General features: G+C 41.5%; 1 protein-coding gene across 9 annotated transcripts in view; it reads left to right on the plus strand.

Moving 5' to 3' along the window:
* UBAC2 (UBA domain containing 2) overlaps window positions 1–19,514 on the plus strand; it is a 189,989-nt gene that overhangs the window by 129,950 nt on the left and 40,525 nt on the right. For all 9 annotated transcript variants that reach the window (XM_077973589.1, XM_077973591.1, XM_077973594.1 and 6 more), the window contains 1 exon segment: window positions 13,177–13,422. In XM_077973589.1, the coding sequence (XP_077829715.1) occupies window positions 13,177–13,422 (246 nt within the window).

The following is a 19,514-nucleotide window of genomic DNA, read 5'->3' on the forward strand; positions in this document are numbered from 1 at the left end:
AAGGATAATTTAAAGTATATTAGGCTGGTTTAGTAGAGTTACTGATTAAAGGAAAAAGAAGTGGAGATAAGGAAGAGGTTGCCAAGAAACACCCTTACTTATACATTGTAGAGATTACTGGTAGATTATCATGTCCGTTGCAGCACAGAACATTTTCCCATGGGGTCTTCGCATTGTCTTTTTATCAAGAAATTAAAATTTTTTCATCAGTTTTGATTATCTCTTTAAACTGTGTAGTTTTGGTTTTTGGTTTTTGGTTTCTCTCTCTCTCTCTCTCTCTTTCTCTCTCTCTCTCTCTGTGTGTGTTTAATGTAAGTGTCCAATGTTTGTCTTTGGGGACTGACTGTATTGATATTTCCTTTCTGTCTCTGGGAAGGGACTATGGTAAAATTGACATGTGTTGTTTTGAATTTATTTATTATTTATAAACAGCATAGGATGTTATCAAAGGTCTTCTCATGTTAGTTTATGTTGATAGCTGAGAACATTTTCAAAGCAGCAGAAGTTTTTTGTTGTTAAAAGCTTGTTTTTGTTCTGCTAAAATCCTACCTCTTATAAAATTTAAAAGATTTATGTATCTATCTTAGATCTTTCTAGATCTTCACATTCTTTTTTATTAAAAAATTCTTTTTCCCTTTTTTTGTTTATTAAGATGTTATTTTCATACAATAGAACTCACCAATTTTAAGTGTATAGTACGTTGAACTTTGGTAGTTGTATACAGTCGTGTACTCACCACCATAATCAGTATGGAAAGCAGTCTCCTCACCATGAATGGTGTCTTCATGCCCCATGCTGTCTTTCCCCACATCTAACTGCCAGCCCCAGGTAACCACCGATCTTCATGTCATTATAGTTTTGCCTTTGCTGGAATTTCATATACTTAGTATTGTATAATATGAAGTATTTTGTGTTTTACTTCTTTCATTTGAACATGATGTTTCTGAGATTCACCAATTTTTTAAATTAATTTTTCATTTATTGTATTAAGTAACAATTAATAGATTAAGTATTAATCTATAGTATGGATGCAGCATATACCATACTTTGTTTATCCATTCACCAATTGATGGACGTTTGATTTGCTTCCAGGTTTGGATTATTATGAATAATGCTGCTATGAACATCTGTGTACACATTTGTGTGTGGGCATATGTTTTCCTTCTTTAGGAACGGAATTGCTGGGTCATATGAAAAGTGTATATTTGACATTAGGAAATATGACCATGTTATTTTACAAAATGGCTCTACCATTTTGCATTTCCACCATCAATGTATGAAACTTCCAAATGTTCTACACCCTTGTCAACACTTGATATTGTCAGTCATTTTAGCTTTAGCCACTCTTTTGGGTATGCAGTGGTATCTTGTGGTTTTAATTTGCATTTCTCTAATGATTCATGAAGTTGAGCATTTTTTTAATGTGCTTAGTGGTCATTTGCATATCTTCTTTTGTGACTTATCTGTTCAAATCTTTTATCCATTTTGTTCATTGGGCTATTTATCTTTTAATTGAGTTAAAATAATTCTTTGTATATTCTGAATATAAGCTCTTTGTTGGACATGTTTTATGAAAATTGTATTCCAATCTGTGGCTTGTCTGTTACCAAAAAGCAAAATTTTAAAATCTTGATTCATTCATTGTTAACTGATTTTTAAAATAGTTTGTGCTTTTGATGTTCTTTTTAAGAAATCTTGGCTAATCCAATGTCACAAAGATTTTCTCCTATATTTTCTTCTAGAATTTAATAGTTTTTGCCATTTCATTTAGGTCTATGATCCAGTTTGAGTATAATTCTTTTGAGGTAAAGGGTAAGATTTATTCTTTTCCACACAGATACTCAGTTGTTCCATTACCAGTTATTGAAAAGACCCTTTTCTCCATTGCATGGCCTTGGCACCAAAACTCAGTTGACCAGTATAGGTTTATTTCTTGACTCTTTTCTTTCCTAATTATCTATATATCTGTCCTTATGCCAATACCACACTGCACTGATTACTCCAGCTTTATGGTAAGTCTTGCAATCAGGCAATATAAGTCCTCCCACCTTGTTTTTCTTTTTTAAAACTGGTTTGCTTATTTTAGGACATTTACTTTTAATATACATTCTACAGTCAGCCTGTAATTTCTTCAAAAAAGGGGAAAAAGAGTCAAGATTTTGCTTGGGATTGCATTGAAACATTAGATCAACTTGGGAAGGATTGCCGTGGTAATGGTTGTTAAGTGTTTCCACAGATTCTTTTATGCATCAAGAGATGGAGCTTATTTTTCCTCTGCTAGAGTTTGAGCTGTACTTGGTGATACTTATAATGAATAGAATGTGGCAAAAATGATGGAATGTGACTCCCAAGAGCAGATCATAAAAGACACAGCTACTTTGATCTTGCTCCCTCCTGGATTACTTGCCCTTGGGGAGCCCGTCTGCCATGCCATGAGGACACTTAAGCAGACCTGTGGAGAAGTCCACATGGCCAACAGTGTGGCCTCCTGCCAGCAGTCAGCACTAACTTGATAGGTGTGTTTTTGAGCCACCTTGGAAAGTTATCCTCCAGTGCCAGTCAGGTCTTCAGATGAATGCAGATAGGCTGACATCTTGACTGACTACAGCCTCATGAGAGACCTTGAGCCATAACCACTCAGCTGAGTTACTCCCACATTCCTGCCCCCACAGAAACTGTATGGATAATAGATGCTTATTGTTTTAAGCCAGTGAGTCTTGGGTAATTTGTTGCTAAGTAATCAACAGCTAATACAACAATCTTAACAGCACTGAGTTCTCCAACTCATGAACATGATAAGTCTCTACATTTATTTAGCTCTTCTTTAATTCCCTTTTGCAGTTTTTAAATTTTCAATGTATAGGCCTTGCACATCTTTCATTAGATGTATTCCTAAGTAATTGTGGTATTTTGATGCTATTATAATTGGAATTGATTTTATAAATGTTTTCCCAATTGTTTGTCACTAGCGTATAGAAATACAGTTGATTGGCCGGGCGCGGTGGCTCATGCCTGTAATCCCAGCACTTTGGGAGGCCGAGGCGGGCTGATCACAAGGTCAGGAGTTCAAGACTAGCCTGACCAACATGGTGAAACCTCATCTCTATTAAAAAATACAAAAATTAGCCAGACTTGGTAGTGGGCACCTGTAATCCCAGCTACTTGGGAGGCTGAGGCAGGAGAATCCCTTGAACCTGGGAGGCCAAGGTTGCAGTGAGCTGAGATCATGCCACTGCACTCCAGCCTGGGCTACAGAGTAAGACTCTGTCTCAAAAAAAAAAAAAAAGAAAAGAAAAAAAGAAATACGGTTGATTTCTGTATTTCATTTTTGTGTCCTGCAACTTTTCTAAATGTGTTTATTATTTCTGGTAGCTTTTCTGTGGATTCCTTAGAGTTTTCAACATAGATGGTCTGTGTCATCTGGAAATAAATTTTATGCGTTTATATGCTTTATTCTTTCCCAATTTGTGCCTTTTATTTTTCTTTATTATGCTAGCTAAGACCTCTAATAGAATATTAAATAAAAGTGGTGAATGGATATCCTTGCTTCTTCCTGGTCTTAGATGGAAAACATTGAGTTTTTCACCATTGAGGCTGTATCTATAAATCCACAAATCTTTTAGATCTTCACATTCACTTTTAGTTTATTGTTTTTCATCAAAAGTAAGAAATGAGTTTCAACTGAAATAAGCCCATATTTTTATTTTTCATTTGTTGAATCCATTTAAGAAAGTGCCTAACTTTTCAAGGAGGATGGTCTCCATGTTAAAATAGATATTAGAAGGTGTTTGTTTACATATAAGCACCTGATTATGGTTTTCTCCATGTGCTAGAGACTCTGGTTGCCTCCCAGTGTATTTCTGAGCCAGCAGTGCCTCCAGCTGAGATCACATATCTCAGTATCCTTCATATCTCAGTCTGACCACTGGATTAAGTCCTGGCATCCTGGCCATTGAAGTATAAACACACATATTCGTGAGACTTCTGAGAAGGCTCCTTAAAGTCGCCTTTTGTCCTTTTTGTCCTTTCTTATTTTTTTCTTCTGACTGCTTTGACTATAGTTAAGATGGTTGGAGGTTTTTAAATACAAAGGTAAAATAAACTTATCTTGTATTTAAGCCACTGTTGTTTGAAGTTTTCTACTTAGCATAGTTGACCTAATCCTCCTCATGCATGGTTTCCCAAAAGGAAAAGCCTAGAGCAGGTTTCTAAGACAGTATGTGAGAAATGAATGATCTGCGATTAGCCTAATTATTTCTGTCTCTATTCCAATTTGGTTTTCCAAGAATCAGAAGGATAGCCAGCATTTTAATTGGGTACCTCAAAATTTTTTAGTTTAATATTTCTATTCCCTCATATGAGATAGAAAAGCTATAGAAAATTCAATCTGAATCAATTTTGCACTTAAAGAATAACAAGTCTCAGAGTAACTGCGAAAGGCACCTGGTTCTGTCTCTCATGAAAAGAATAATCTTTTCAAAACGTTTCACAAATGACAGAAATAACTTTGGGCATCTCTAATTTGCATTCGCATTCTTGGGATAATAAATTAGGGAAGGTACAAAGTTCCCTTATTCTCTCTCTAACATTTTCAGTGCAGAAGAAGGAATAGGAAAATGTAAGATGCATCAGGGCAGGGATCTTTCTGTTTTGCTCTCTACTGTGTTCCAGTGTTCAGAACATAGGCTGGCACATGTTAGCATTGAGTAAATATTTGTTGAGTGAATAAATGAGGTCTCAGTGGGTCTGGTTACCACAGGCCTTGAGGGCACACAAAGTCTGTGTGCTGGGGCTCATTTGCAAGGGGACATTTATTCCTTTGGCTGCTCCTTGTCATGCAGAGGCAATATCATGCTCCTGGGAAAGCAGCCCCCTAGGTTTGTCCTGTTGTCCCAGTAGATGGTCGGTTTCTTGAATGTGGGACTGGTGGTTGGCCCAGCTTGCCTTGTGGGTTTTTGTTCAGCCACAGTTGGCCCAAGAAAGCAGTCGACACCTGTGTGTCATTGCAAAGTCATGGTTTCTAACCTTTGCCTGTTGTGGTTTCAGGCTAGTACTAAACAGGACCAGAGGACAGTTGAAGTTTACTGTCTATGATTAAGAGTGTTTTGCATGTTTTCTATCCAGCAAATTAAATTATTTGCCTGATGAGCATTATTTCATGATTCCCTTCCTAAAAGGGCTAAACATCTGGAAAATCTGAAGAACAGTGTAATCGATGTCCATGTTTGTTAGTGGACTAAGAGAAAAGCATTTCCTCTTGCCTTACATTCTCAGACTTACAAGGTCCCAGCTTCCGCTGTTGGCATATGGGGTTCTGCTCCCTGTGACGCAGAGCCAGCCTGGGTTTTTGGCCTAGACTCTCAGGTGGATGTGGGCCAGGGGTTCTCTGGTTGCGTGACCATGTGTCCCCTTTCCTAGACAGGGTTCCTGCTTCCTGTTGCCCAAGTGCTCAAACTCCAGCTCGAGCTTATCTTCCCAGGCATATGCTCCTTGTTCCTTTTTGCTTTATCTGGTCATCCTGCACTGACCCCTTGCCTGCCAGAGACTGCACCACTGCTGCCTTCTTTTTCAGTGGCCCCTCCGTTTCCTCTTTGGCTTCCCCAGCTCTGAGGGCCTGCAAGACCTCCTTGGTAGAGTTCCCCTAGCCCCTTGACACACAAATCCAAGCATATGGTCTTTTTCTAAAGCCTGCTTTTCACAGGGTCTATGGATTTCAAGAAAACTCTTTCAGAAGTCCCAATGTAAAAAAGGTTTATGAGATAATGAAAATTAGGTCAGCCATGGTGGCTCACACCTGTAACCCCAGCACTTTGGGAAGCCAAGATGGGAGGATCACTTGAAGCCAGGAGTTTGAGACCAGCCTGAGCAACATGGCGAAACCCCATCTCTAGGGGGAAAAAAAAAAAAGAGAGATAATAAAAATTAAAATTAAAAATAATGTGTAAATTTAAGGTAGTATTATAATAACTGATGCTCTCTCAAAGCTTTTGGCAGTAATTAAGTGATTACTTAATGACTTAATTAATGCCAAAATCTAATGTAATTATTTTTGTCCCATATTTCCATAGAATAGGGTTTTAAGCACTTTATGTTTTACTCCTCTGTGAAAATCTCAAAACATTGTGCAGTAGCACTTTATTTGACAACTTGAGGTCATGCTGGTGTGCCAGTGGCATGGACAAATGAACTCTTTATCTTTTATCATATGGGAAAGTATAAACTTGGAACCAAAAAGAGTGCATAACTTTCCAATTTCCTTTAAAAGGATCTAAGATAATGTATGTATTTTTGTGGAGCATTTGTTAATTCACCATTCACCCAGGAAGTACTTAGAGTACCATGTGCCAGACCCTCTTCTAAGTGCAGAGGCCAAGTAGTGATCAAAAGCAACCCAAATCCTCCCCATTCAGAGTTTATATTTAGATAGATAGGATAGAACTGTAAGCAGATGAACACAAAAGCCCTACTTCCCTGCCGGAATTTGCAGTCTTATTTTTGTTTATTACTGGGTGGAGGATCCATATTCTTCACAGACTGGTCCTGCTGAAATGGAATACATAGTTTTGTGAGTATATACTCATGTCTCATTGTCATTGTGGGGGCAGGGAAGGCATGGACGGGAGTGTGAAGATCTTTAACCTTCCTCAGTTTCTTAAGGTTGTCTGTGGCCTCCCCCCATAAATTAAGAGCTTCTACCAAATTGTGAGCTCCTTAAATACTGACGAAAACTGCATTTTCATTATATTTTTCTTAATTTATTTAAAAATGTGATTTTAAAAAAATTAGCAACAGGGTCTTGCTCCGCCACCCAGGCTGGATGCAGTGGTGCAATCACAGCTCACTGCAGCCTCAAATTCTTGGGCTCAAGGGATCCTCCCATATCAGCCTTCCAAGTATCTGGGACTGCAGGCATGCACCACCATGCCCAGCTGATTCTTTTTATTTATTCTTATTTTTTTGTAGAGATGGGGTCTTGCTCTGTTGCCCAGGCTGGTCTTGAACTCCTGGCCTCTAGTGATCCTCCTCCTTCAGCCTCCTAATGTGCTGGAATTACAGGCGTGAGCACAGAAGAACCAACATTGTATTGTTGAGCTTTTAAGGTATATAGGCGTAACATATGACAGAAGTAGCGCAGTGGATGGGAAGACATTACATGGAACTACAGTAAGTCTTAACTGTCAGTAGGTTCTTGGAAATTCCAACTTTAAGTAAAACATCATTCAAATAATGTCATTTCATTCAGCATCTTTTCATTATAGCATTGAGAAGACAAAATTATACTTTGTTTCAGTTAAAGTTGGAGTTTCCAAGAACCTATCAGTGAGTTAAGTGAGGACTTACTGTAGGGTCTTGCAAGCTTCTCCTGTTTTGTATGAAGTAATTCAGTATTAACTCTAAATACATTATGCTCAATTTTGAATGCATATTATAATTTCTAGGGCAAATATGTGGGGAAAAATACAGTGATATATAGCTGAAAAAAACCGAAATACTAAATAATATTTCATAGTACAAAAGAACGTAGGAAAGGGGGAGTAAAGAGTAAAAAACAGTTGAGACAGACAGAAACCAAATAGCAAAATCCAGCTATTCAATCAAATACATTAAGTATGAATAATAGCTAAACACTCCAATCAAGAGGTAGAGATTGTCAGACTAATTTAAAAGAAAAAAATTGCCATTTGCTATCTACAAGACACACTTTAAATACAAAGTCACGAAAAAAGCCTGAAATTAAAGGGATGAAGATATATTATGGAGACAGTAAGCATAAAAAAAGCTGAAATGGCTGTATTAAGATCAGACAAAGTAGATTTCTCTATGAGTGTTACTAAAGATGCAGCAGAATACTTTGTTGTGACGAGAGGGTCAGTTGTGTTTGTGTGCCTAATAACAGCGTCCACAAACAGGAACAGCTTCCAGATACATGAAGTTAAAATAGCTAATGGGAGCAATGAACAAATCAACAATCACAGTTGGATGCTTTGAGACCGAAAAATAAAAATGTTTAATTTTGTACTTAATTCAAATCTCACAGCTCTAATTTGTCTTATATTTTTAATATTTTGTTATGTTTATAACATTTTGCTATCTTCTGCTAAAATCAGTGTAATGCTGATATATACCCCATTTTCTGTTTTATACCAGATCTTCAGAAAAGGGATTTCTACTTCCTTACCTCCAATTCATTACTGTTTTTTTTTTCCATATTGACTTGATGTATCTCTCTTCATTAAAAATATGTATTTGTTACAAAGAATGCCACTCCCTACCCCCTACCGTGTCCCCCATCACCCCTCTACAGCAAAGGCTACTTTCTGTGATTCTGTAGTTACTGCAGACAGATGTGTGCACAAACAGCATAGACTATTATTTTGTTTTTTGAAATTTTGCAAGAAGATAAGCGCAACATGTGATACCTCTTATGTGTATTTTTCATTCCACTTTAAACACGTCAGTACACACACATGGAGTTCATCTGGATGGCTGTATAGTACTGTGTTGTATGGATAACCCACTCTTCAGCTGTTCCCCTCCTGGGGATGATTTGTTTCTGCTTCCTGTCTCTCTCATGCAGGGCTGCAGTGGAATGTGCCTCAAAGCACATGGCCGCTCTACTTGGTGTTGCCACATTGCTCCCCAGAGGCACTATAGCTTCACCTTCCCTTGGGACTGTGTGAGAGTTCTCAGTTCCCTCCATCCTTACCAAAATCTCACACCTGGAATCCCAGCACTTAGGGAGGCAGAGGCAGGAGGATGCTTGAGCCCAGGAGTTCAAGACCTGCCCGGGCAACATGGCAAGACCCCATTCGCCACAAAATGGGAAAAAAAAAAAAAAAAAGAGATAAAACTGGATGATAGAGGACCTTTACGTTTTTGCCAGTTGTTGCTGTATTTAAGATTGCTCATTTTAGATTTCAGTCCCTTAAAAACAAGTGAGGATAAACATCTTTTCATGAGTTTGTTAGCCATTTGAGTTTTCTCTTCTGAAATTACCTATTCATATGCTTTTAAAACTGGGCTTTTTCTTACACATTTTTAGGGTTTCTTGATATATTCTGAATGCTGCCTTGGTTGGCTATATGAATTCTGAGTACCTTCTTCAGGCCTCTTACTTGTGTTTTCACTTCATTTATGGTAGCTTTTGGCATACTACAGCTTTTAAATTGTAAAGTAGACCAACGTGTGTTTTCTAGTTTGTACTTTATGTTTCTTATTTTAAAATATTTTGCCACCCCAGTGCCAAAAAGGTATTCCTTCTGTATTTTGTGCAGAAAGACTTACAATTTTATGAACTCTATTTGAGTTCTTATTCCATTGCAAGTTTATGTTTGGTGTCAGGAAGGGGCCCTGTTCTGTCTCTTCCTCGTGTATAGCCCATGTGCCCCTTCCCTCCCAGTCTACCCACGTCTGCTGAATACCAGGTGCCCTTACACTGGAGATCCTATTTCTAAGCTCTTGTTCTCTTGGTCTATTTAAGTAACCCTAGATAAAGACCACACTGTTTTAGGTAGCCCAACTTTATAGTATGTCTTGAAATCTGATAGGACTTATGCTTCTTTAAAATTGCCTTGCCTTTTCTGGATTTTTTATTTCTTTGTCTTTTAACTCTTAATTGTGATGTATAACACAAACTGTAACTGTCACGAAGCTGTGTAAATCACTATAAAGCAAATATATCCATAATCCACTATGCAGGTAGAGACCATGCCTGGCCAGCCACGCAGCCCATGGTGCCCCCCTTCCTTCCCACCTCTCTCCTGTGACCCCTTTCCCCTTCTTTCTCCCTCCCTTCTGTGACCCCTCCTAGCACACACCATCATCATCTTTGCGCTTTGCTGTCTTGTTTTATTGCTTAGTGTGTGGTTTAGGTTAATTCATTCACAGAAGTGGAATCATGTTTTCAGGCTTTGGGTCTGGCTTCTTTCTCCCAACATGGTGTTTTTAAAAAGCAAACCTTAAATATTCGGCATGAATTTGAGGACTGTCATTTACGTTCCAACAAAACACCCTGTTAAGATTTTATTTTGAATGATATTTAATTTACATATTAATTTGATGAAAATTGGTATCTTAACAGTTTTGCATCTTCCTATTCATGGAACTGGTATCTTTATTATCACTAGGGTTGGTTTTGAAAAAATATCCCTTACTATCTTTTTCATTTTTTTCTGTCCAGGCCATATATCTATCTATCTATCTATCTATCTATCTATCTATCTATCTATCTATCTATCTCTCTCTCTATCTATCTATCTATCTATATAAAATTCCCAAGTATCTTATAGTTTTTGTTGCTGTTATTTGCTAACAGTTTATTTTTTCTTTCCAAACAGTCTGTATTTTATCCCTGGTTGCTTTTCTTTTAAGGATTTCTTTCTTTTGTTTCACCACAGTGAATCTAGATGTAAATTTCATTTTAACATTCTTTTAGGGACTCTTGCACTTTTATCCTGAGGATTTATATTCTTTATTTATTCTAGAAAACTCTCAGCCGTTTATCTCTTGAAATATAATATCCATATTCCCTCTGTTGGCTTCTTCTGGAACCCCTATGCTGACAGCCCCATGAGATGCACATAGTCTGTCTGTGCAGAGGCCTTGGCCTTCCCTACCCACATGGACCCTCCTTGCTTCATGCCCTGCAGAGCTTTCCCTTCTCTCTGTGGAGGAGAGAAAGGGTACATGGAGCATGAGGAGGAACTGGGGTGCCTCTTACCCAGACTTAAGTAACCCTCCTTCCACAGGGCCTAGACCCTCTAGTCCAGGGGTATCTAGTCTTTTGACTCCTCTGTGACACATTGGAAGAAGAATTGTCTTGGGCTACACATAATATACACTAACACTGATGATAGCTGATGAGCTTTAAAAAAAATTGCAAGAAAATCTCATAATTCTTTTTGGTTTTTTTGTTTGTTTGTTTTTGTTTTTTGAGACAGAGTCTTGCTGTGTCACCCAGGCTGGAGTGCAGTGGCACAATCTCGACTCACTGTAACCTCCACCACGCAGGTTCAAGCGATTCTTGTGCTTCAACCTCCTGAGTAGCTGGGACCGCAGGTGTGCACCACCACGCCTGGCTAATTTTTGTATTTTTAGTAGAGACGGGGTTTCACCATGTTGGTCAGGCTGGTCTCAAACTCCTGACCTCTTGTGATCCACCCACCTTGGCCTCCCAAAGTGCAGGGATGACAGGTGTGAGCCACTGCTCCTGACCTTGTAATGTTTTAAGAAAGTTTACAAATTTGTGTTGGACCACATTGAAAGCTGTCCTAGGCCACATGTGGCCCATGGGCCTCAGGTTGAACAAGCTTGCTCCAGTCCCTGTGCTTGTCTGAGTCCCACAGGACTCTCTGCAGGCATTTGGACTTAGCTGCTTATATGCAGAGTGGTTTATAATCACTTGATAAGCTTTCTATTTTGTTAGCATGGTTCAGGATTAGTTTCTAGTTTCACGGACCTTGGAGTTTGTTTCTGTCTTCATTTTCTTTGTTGTCTTATACTATTTTTGAGAGAAGGGGCTCAGAAATTATTTGAAACCAGAAGTTGTCCACCATTTACTCTTCAGCCCTCTACAGTTTGTCTTTGGTACCAAAACTGTTCTTGTAAACACCTTGTTTATCAAACACCTCCATTTGCGACATCCAGTGGCTAGTTCTGTCTTACTTAGCAGCTGCATTCCATGTAGCTGACCATCCCTATCTTAAAACACTTCTTAGCTTGAACTCCTCTATTTCCTTTCTCTTCACTGGCAGCCCCGTCTCAGATTTCCTTACTGGCGTTTCCTACTCTGTCCGTCCGTAGAATATTAGTGCACTCCTGGGTTCAGTCCTTAGTCCTGTTCTCTCTTCTACTGTATCTTCCCCACCCCCATTTTATCTCTTCTAGTCCCATTACCCTAAATGTCACATCATATCCAGTGACTCCGAAATCCTTATCTCCAACTTTTCCTTTAGTTCTAGAATTACATAGCCACCTGCCCACTCAGTGGCCCCCCAAGATACCTGATAGACACTCCCAAGCTCGGGCTGCACAGCATCTGCTGCTTTCTCTGCCTGAAGTGTTCTTTCCCCAGTTTGCCAAGTCATGGGCACCCCATCATCCTTAAGATCTTCACTCAAGTATCGCTTTCTCCGAGGGCACCCCTGATGTCCCCTGCCGCCCCCAGAGTAGGTTCATGCCCCAAGTCACTTTATTTCTTTCCCAGTACTTGCCGGAAATAGTTTCACGTGTTGACTGGATTACTGCCTGTTCTCCACATTGCCTGCTATAAGCCCTGTGAGAGTGGGGCCTTGCTTATCTTGTTCTCTGCTGTATTCTAAGTTCCCAGAACAGTGCCTGGTGTGTAACACAGTCTCAAAGAATTCTTTCCAATTCATCAATTTAAATTTTATTATTAAAACATTGAAGTATACTTACATTAGAAAGTTGTCAAATATGTTCTAATTTGATCTTCTAATCCTAAGAATGAAATTCACATCAAGATTTTTTTTTTTTAAACAAAGGAATAGCCATAGTCATTTTTAGCTAGAAAATCATAGGAAGCCTTGAGACTTCTGTAACCATACATTATAAGTGACCTTCAAGATGAAGACAGGGTTGGTTTATAAATGGAATTGTTCATTGCTAACTAATGTTGGTGAGGATTTTAAATATCTAGAAAAATCAGTACTTGAAAAACTGATTAAAACACTATGTAAATAAAAACCAAGATTTTAGATTGTGTTTATTCTCTGATAAATTGATCGTGTGACTGGGTCAGCTGAGACATGGCAGTTGTTTTCTGCTGGTGTCTCTGCGATGGCCATCTGCCAACAAAGGTAACCACAGAGTCAGTACAGTGTGAAAGTGTTTCAATAATCAGATCTCTTACTCCTTTTTAAAAAATGAAGACAGTGTCTTGACAATCTTTTACCTGAACTTTGTATACTAAATGATTAGAATTTTGCTAGCTCTTCTAATTCAATAAAAAACAATTTTGTTTTACTGAGTAAATTCAGTTTTGTGTTGATTTGTACTGCTTAGTGTTCTGTGGTAGAGGATTTTGCTTATTGCCTAACACGCTGTGACTAAGAAGAACACTATGTGCAGTGTTTGGAGGCTGCTGATTTTTGTGTCATGTACATTTTTTAAAATGATACTACATTTAATCAATCACATTGGACGTTTTTCTTTTAGATGTCCGGTCTGTGCTACAACAGCAAAATGTTCCAGGTGCATCAGGTGCTCTGCATCCCCAGCTGGATGGCAAAATTCTTTTCTTGGACACTTGAACCCATCTTCTCTTCTTCAGAACCCACCAGCGAAGCCAGAATTGGGATGGGAGCCACGCTAGACATCCAGAGACAGCAGAGGATGGAGCTGCTGGACCGGCAGCTGATGTTCTCTCAGTTTGCACAAGGGAGGCGACAGAGACAGCAGCAGGTAAAAGTGATAATAATCACTAAAAATTTAGAAATTCTCAGTGGCCCCAGCAAATCTTTCCTCTGTGATTGCATGTGAGATAGAGACTACATTTTATTCCAGTGCCTTGCAAGCGGATTTTGACATTTCCAAAGAGAATGTAGGTCTCTGTTAGTGGCGATTCTTAGTTTTTTAAGAAGGTAAAAAATAAATTGTAGCTGAAAGATTGGTCAAACTGGACATTCTTTTTCCACCTATATTAGATAAGCATGACTTCTTAGAGAAACACCAACCTAGTTAACAAGATGTGCTATTTATCTGTTTTTATAATCTTGTAAAAGCCACAGTGTCTTCCTGTTAAAATGCTAATCATATGCCATGGAGTGAAGAACAAATGTAAAACTTCTTGATTTTCCTTAATTGAAATGAAGAGAATATGAAGGTAATAAGATTTTCAATGGAACAACCAAGGAGTAGATTTAAAAAATGCTGTGTTTTCTCAACCTTGCTATCAATAATCAGAAACTATTGCACATTTGTCTACAAATACTGCATCCAAACAATCTGATACCACACTTGTCTTCCATGGGCAGCGAAGGAAGGAGGGTTAGTGCACATCAGGCTAAAACCTCAGGCCTGATCTTTCTAGGACACTTCTGTGAGCCAGCCTACAGGGCTCCCCATTTTTCGCCTCTACCTTCTTTACCCCTGGGGTAGTTGTAAACCATACTTACCTCTGCCATCTCTCTGTCTCCCACTAGCATTAGATGCAAGAAGTAGGTCTGCAGATCTCACGATGGTTTGGAGAAGTGAAATCAGGTTTGAGGTCCTTAGAGTCTCATTGGAGATGCAGGTCCCAGAGTTTATATTGGGATGGGAGGAAGGGGGCACCTTATCAGGTGCAGAGTCTACAAGAGAAAGAGAGAAGCAGAAGTTGTTTCTTAAAGATGTGCTTGAATTTGAGTGACTCTGGAACATGCCATAAAGATGCTCATGATGTATTTAAAGCTGGAGGATGGACATCTCTGTCTTGGAGATGTGGAAGCTACATATATATGTAGGCGATGGAGTCACCTCTGTAGGGGTGAGAGCTGAGAGCCGAAAGCAAAGAACTAGTAAGTTCTGTAAGAGAAGAACTACATCCAAGGTGAACACAGGCTACAGATGAAGCCTTGTATTTAGCAGGAGGTAAATCCTACAAGGAAACAGAGAAGAGCGAAAGGTATGAGAACTCAGAATGATCAAGGTCAGAAAAACTGAGTAGTGATTGAGTATAAAGGTAGAGGCAAAGAGCTTATGAGGGGGTGTTCTGATGTTTCTGGCCTAGATAATCTTGAAGATAGAGGACTGATAGTTCCATTTCACCAATATCAAAAGAGCAGATTTGGGGGAAATATGTTGTCTGAGATACCTTGGGAGTCCTGGGAGGAGATTCTCCATTGGAGAGCTTTGAATTTGTACTCATAAGCAAACCAGAGAAGCTGCATTTCTCAGATTGGCCTCCTCAGGAAGATTTTTATACAAGGAGTTTAAGAGCGAACACTGTCAGCATACAGTCACATCGCAGGATTAAGGCTTCAGTGTGTGAATATGGGGCAGGGGCAAGGGGTGGGGGACAGTGTGTTCCATAACGCTGCAGGGTGGAAAGGGCCCAGCATCGTCTCGGTGCTGCGTGACTGTTCTGCTTGCGGACGGTGGTTATCCGGTGCATGCAGTCTCTGTGGGTGCCAGGTTGGATGCTCCATAGTGGCAGGAGATAGGTCGGTCTGGGTGAGGGGACCGCACATTCCTCTGTGCCGCCACTGTGGCCGTCCATTCGTGTGCCAGCACTGGGTTATCTGGCGATGGAGCCACGGCCATTCTGCCCACCTTCCACTTGGTGCCTTTTCGGTGGTGGATGCCCGTGGTGGGCACTACCTGCAAAACACTTGATGCTGCTGTTCCTCTAGCTGGGTCCTCCTTGTGCCCTTCCTTCCAGTCCCCTGACCGGCCAACCAGGTGATCTGCCATGCCCAGCAGATCCACACGTGTGATTGCCTCAGGCCACTTCTCTTTCCACTCAGAGTTGGTGACCAAATGTGCTGCCCGGGCTCTGCCCATAGGGGTTCCCCTGATCATTGTCTTTCAAGATCGAGCCATCATGCAGCCGTTTCCTCCAGCTGCCACTCATGTCCTGAGCCAGCCTATCCATTTGGCTGTTTTCCCCTCTGTCACTTGGTCATGAGGGGCCCAACCGCTGTGGCAGTCGGTGTTAGCTGGGAAGAGGCTGTGGTGCAGCAGAGGTGGCTGCCAGGGTGGTCTGGCATGTCTGCTTCTGCAGCTCACCCATGCCCTGCAGCCCCACTCATGCTGAGCCCAGATGCCCATGTCCATCTGGTGACGGGTTTCTGTCGGCCCGCCTGGCTTGGTAACGTGGTGGGTCTCCACTGCTGACCACATGCTCACGTTACGGCCTATGGACAGGCACTTCGTGGTGCAGCAGTAGTTTATACAAGTGGGATTCTTGGCTGCGTGCGCACACCCTCGCTCCAGGACCCTATGGACCCACATTATGGTTCTCCTTTCCTGCCTTGCCGTAAACTCCGCACGGTGTCTTTCCCCACCCCAGATACTTGGAACATCATGGGATCTACCAGCTTGCACCCAGGCCTCAGGGAATGAGACAGACCCAAATCCCTGCCCTGCTGGAGCGTGCATTCCCACCAGGCGCCTGTGAAGTGGCACGGGCCTTTATGGCTGTTTGTACTGCTGTCAGACTCCTCCACTTTCATAGGATGGTCTCACCAACAGGTCTGAAGTCCAGAGCAGGACACCAGCCCTTGGGCCTTTGCCGGGCTTTTACATTGAGTGGTCTGCTGGGCAGCACAGACCAGACTTGATTTTTTGCTAAGCTTACTTCTAGGGTCTGCACATGGATACACCCAAAACTCAGTGCTTAGACTCCTGCTGAACTTCTTCACTCAGCTGTGTCTCAGTGTTATTCACATAAGTGTGATAAATCACCACGTAGAGAACTCTTGTTAAACCACCACTGGGAATTATCTGCCGTGTTTGTGTGCATGCACGAGTACTGTACAGGGTGCAGTTGTATCGGAATGTAATACCAGGGGAAGAGTTTATTTTGATTTTCGTTTACTTTTCAACAAATAAGTACTTAGTGCTTATTATATGCTAGGCCTAGGGCTGGACATTGAGGACACAGGTATAAGAAAGATAGCCCCTAGTCCTTTTTCTTATGGAGCTTGGGTCCTGTCTCTCTTGCAGAATTAGCATGTTTCACTCTTTATCAGTAAAAAGACCACCACCATTTATTGTGCCAGTCCTATGGTAAGTACTCAGTATATGTTATCTCATGTATGCCCAGTGTGCGCCTAGAGAGATGCAGGTGTTCCCTCATTTCCCCGGAGGCTCACGGGAGTGCTTGCTTGTCCAGGGGCAGCTGCTGATGGGGATCTGGGAGTGAGATCCAGCTGTGTCTGACTCTGAGATCTCTGTTTCTGATCCCTAACTCATATACCTCCCAATATGAGAGCTCCTTGGTGATTTTTTTTTCCCCCTTTTCACTTTGGCTGGCAGGAAACTCAGTGCCAGGCTTCAGGTTTAATTAGGGTTAAGCTAGAACTTTTGCTTCCATCTTCTTCTTTATGTTTCAAATGTATGTTTTTGTTGTTTGCTGCTGTATCTTTTATTGTAGGCAATCTCATACTGTGTATTTCATTTAAAATGCAGCTGTTATTTATTTATTTAAAAACTGTTGATTTTTAGATGCTTTTCATAGAATCTGAGTTTATTTAGTCAGAATGTCATTTTTTTCAGTTACTAACTACCGTATGTTACACATGATCTGTCTGCAGTTTTTCATTTCAGGTATTCCAAAATAACACTCAAGTCTTGATTCAGTGTTGTATTTCTTTAGATTTCTCTTGCCTGCTTATGCCAGAGTTCATCCTGCCATCTGGCAGGTGCTCGCTGCCACCCCCTGCCACGTGCTCCTTACGTGACTCTGGGGGCACAGACTGCTTGGGAAGCTCTCTGACCAATACTGGTGGCTTCTCTGTGGGCACAAAAGAAATGAAGAACATGTCCTTTCCCTCCATGAGTTTGTGGCCAACTTCAGGGAGCTCAGGCAGTTGTACTTGAAATGGATGAACATCCAAAGACAAGGAAATATTTACTGAAGCATCCATGCAGTGAAAAGCTGAGGAGAGAGCCACTGGTGTGGACTGATGCTGCCAAAAAAGATTTCAGGAAGTAGAAGGACAGGTGGAATTTGGATGGGTGGAGAGGGTAAGGCACATCATTCCAGAGGAGAGGACCAGCAAGAGTGAGGCCTGGAGGTGCTAATGAGACCCTAAAAAGGAGAGGCTTCCAGGAGGCCTGTGACTGACATGTGGGCAGACATGTAGTGAGAAATGGGGAGTGATCTAGTAACTCGTAATGGAGGGAGGTAGTTTAAACCTGACAGTAGATTTCGGCTTGGACATTGGTTGTGAAAAATGGTTTATTCAGTAACAAAGATAGGACAGTTATCTCAGAAAAATGTCATTTTATTGCAGTGTGTAAGATGGACAGGGGAAAGGAGAAACCCCAGAGGAGGAGACAAATAGAAGGAGGTTTCTAAAGCCCAGCTCTCAGAGGAGTGCTTTGGCTGGGCTGATGCTGAACGTTGGATTGAACTCTTCTTCCTCTGTTCACTCCTTAAATAGGTTGTTTCCCAAGACTCAGTTCTCTGCCTACTGAGCTTTTCACGCTAGACACATAAGGGGACCCACTCAGCCTCTGTCCTCACCACTTTGTTGAGCTCATGGCTCCTGTGAGTCCCTCAGGATCCAGAGAATGGACCTCCCTCTCTCCTGGGGCCCCAGACCGAAATATCCTACTGCCTGTAAGACTTCTCCACTTCAGTGTCCCATCAGCTCTTGACAGGTACCGTTTCTTTTTTTGTTTGTTTTGTTTTGAGACAGAGTCTCGCTCTGTTGCCCAGGCCGGAGTGCAGTGGAGCAATCTTGACTCACTGCAACCTCTGTCTCCTGGCTTCAAGCAATTCTCCTGCCTCAGCCTCCTGAGTAGCTGGGATTACAGGTGCTCGCCACCACGTCCAACTAATTTTTGTATTTTTAGTAAAGATGGGGTTTCACCATGTTGGCCAGGCTGGTCTTGAACTCCTGACCTCATGATCCACACGCCTTGGCCTCCCAAAGTGCTGGGATTACAGGCATGAGCCACCGCGCACAGCTGACATGTACTGTTTCTTTGCTAAATTTGTTTCCCTTTCTCACTCCCTACCTGATGAACCATCATTTACCTGAAAGTCCAAACCTAGGGTTTCACCCCAGGCATTTTCGTCTTATGCATCCATGTCCTTCCTGCCCTCCCCACCAGTTCAGCCCCAAAGAGTTTCCCTCCTTGATGTAAGTCGGTCATTCATCTCCAGTGCTGTAGTTCAGGCCACTGGCGCCATTTGCCTGAATTTCTTCCCTTCCATCTCTGTCACTGACTGCCTCCCTCCTGAGCCTGCCCCACAGCCTCCACCAGTGATCTCTGTGAAAACACAAATCTGATTGTTTCACTCCAGCTATCATCCTTCAGGGCCTCTCCATAGCTTTCAGGGTGGTTCCAACACAAGTCTCCTGCCTGCTCTGTGGCCGCATCTCCTTTCTGCTGACATGTGCAAGCCCTTAGGCCAGCCATGCCGCTCTGGGTTACTCGCAGTTCACCGCTGCTCGTGTTGTTTCACGCAGTCTCACCTTTACATATTCCCTTTTCTCTGCCCAGAATGAACTTCGCTGTACCAACCCCTTCACCCCACCCCTCCCACATACACATCTTTTTCCCTTGCCTAGCTCCTATTTCCTTGGCTTTCCTGACAAATATCGCCTCCTTGGGGAAGCCTTCCCCAGCTTCCTAGGGGGCTTCCAGGGCTCTCTCTACCCCTGTAGCCACTGCGTGTCTCTCGTGGCGCCGCTAACCTGATGCTCACTGCTGATTTACTGCCCTGTCTCCACCACTGTGTCTCAGGAAGGAGCAGACTTGTTTTCTCTGTATCTCCAGTATATGAATAATGCCTGGCAGTTGTTAGGAACTGTGGGAATTAATGAGCAAATATGAGCGTA

This window comes from Macaca mulatta, chromosome 17 (assembly GCF_049350105.2).
Source record: "Macaca mulatta isolate MMU2019108-1 chromosome 17, T2T-MMU8v2.0, whole genome shotgun sequence".
Lineage (NCBI taxonomy): Eukaryota > Metazoa > Chordata > Mammalia > Primates > Cercopithecidae > Macaca > Macaca mulatta.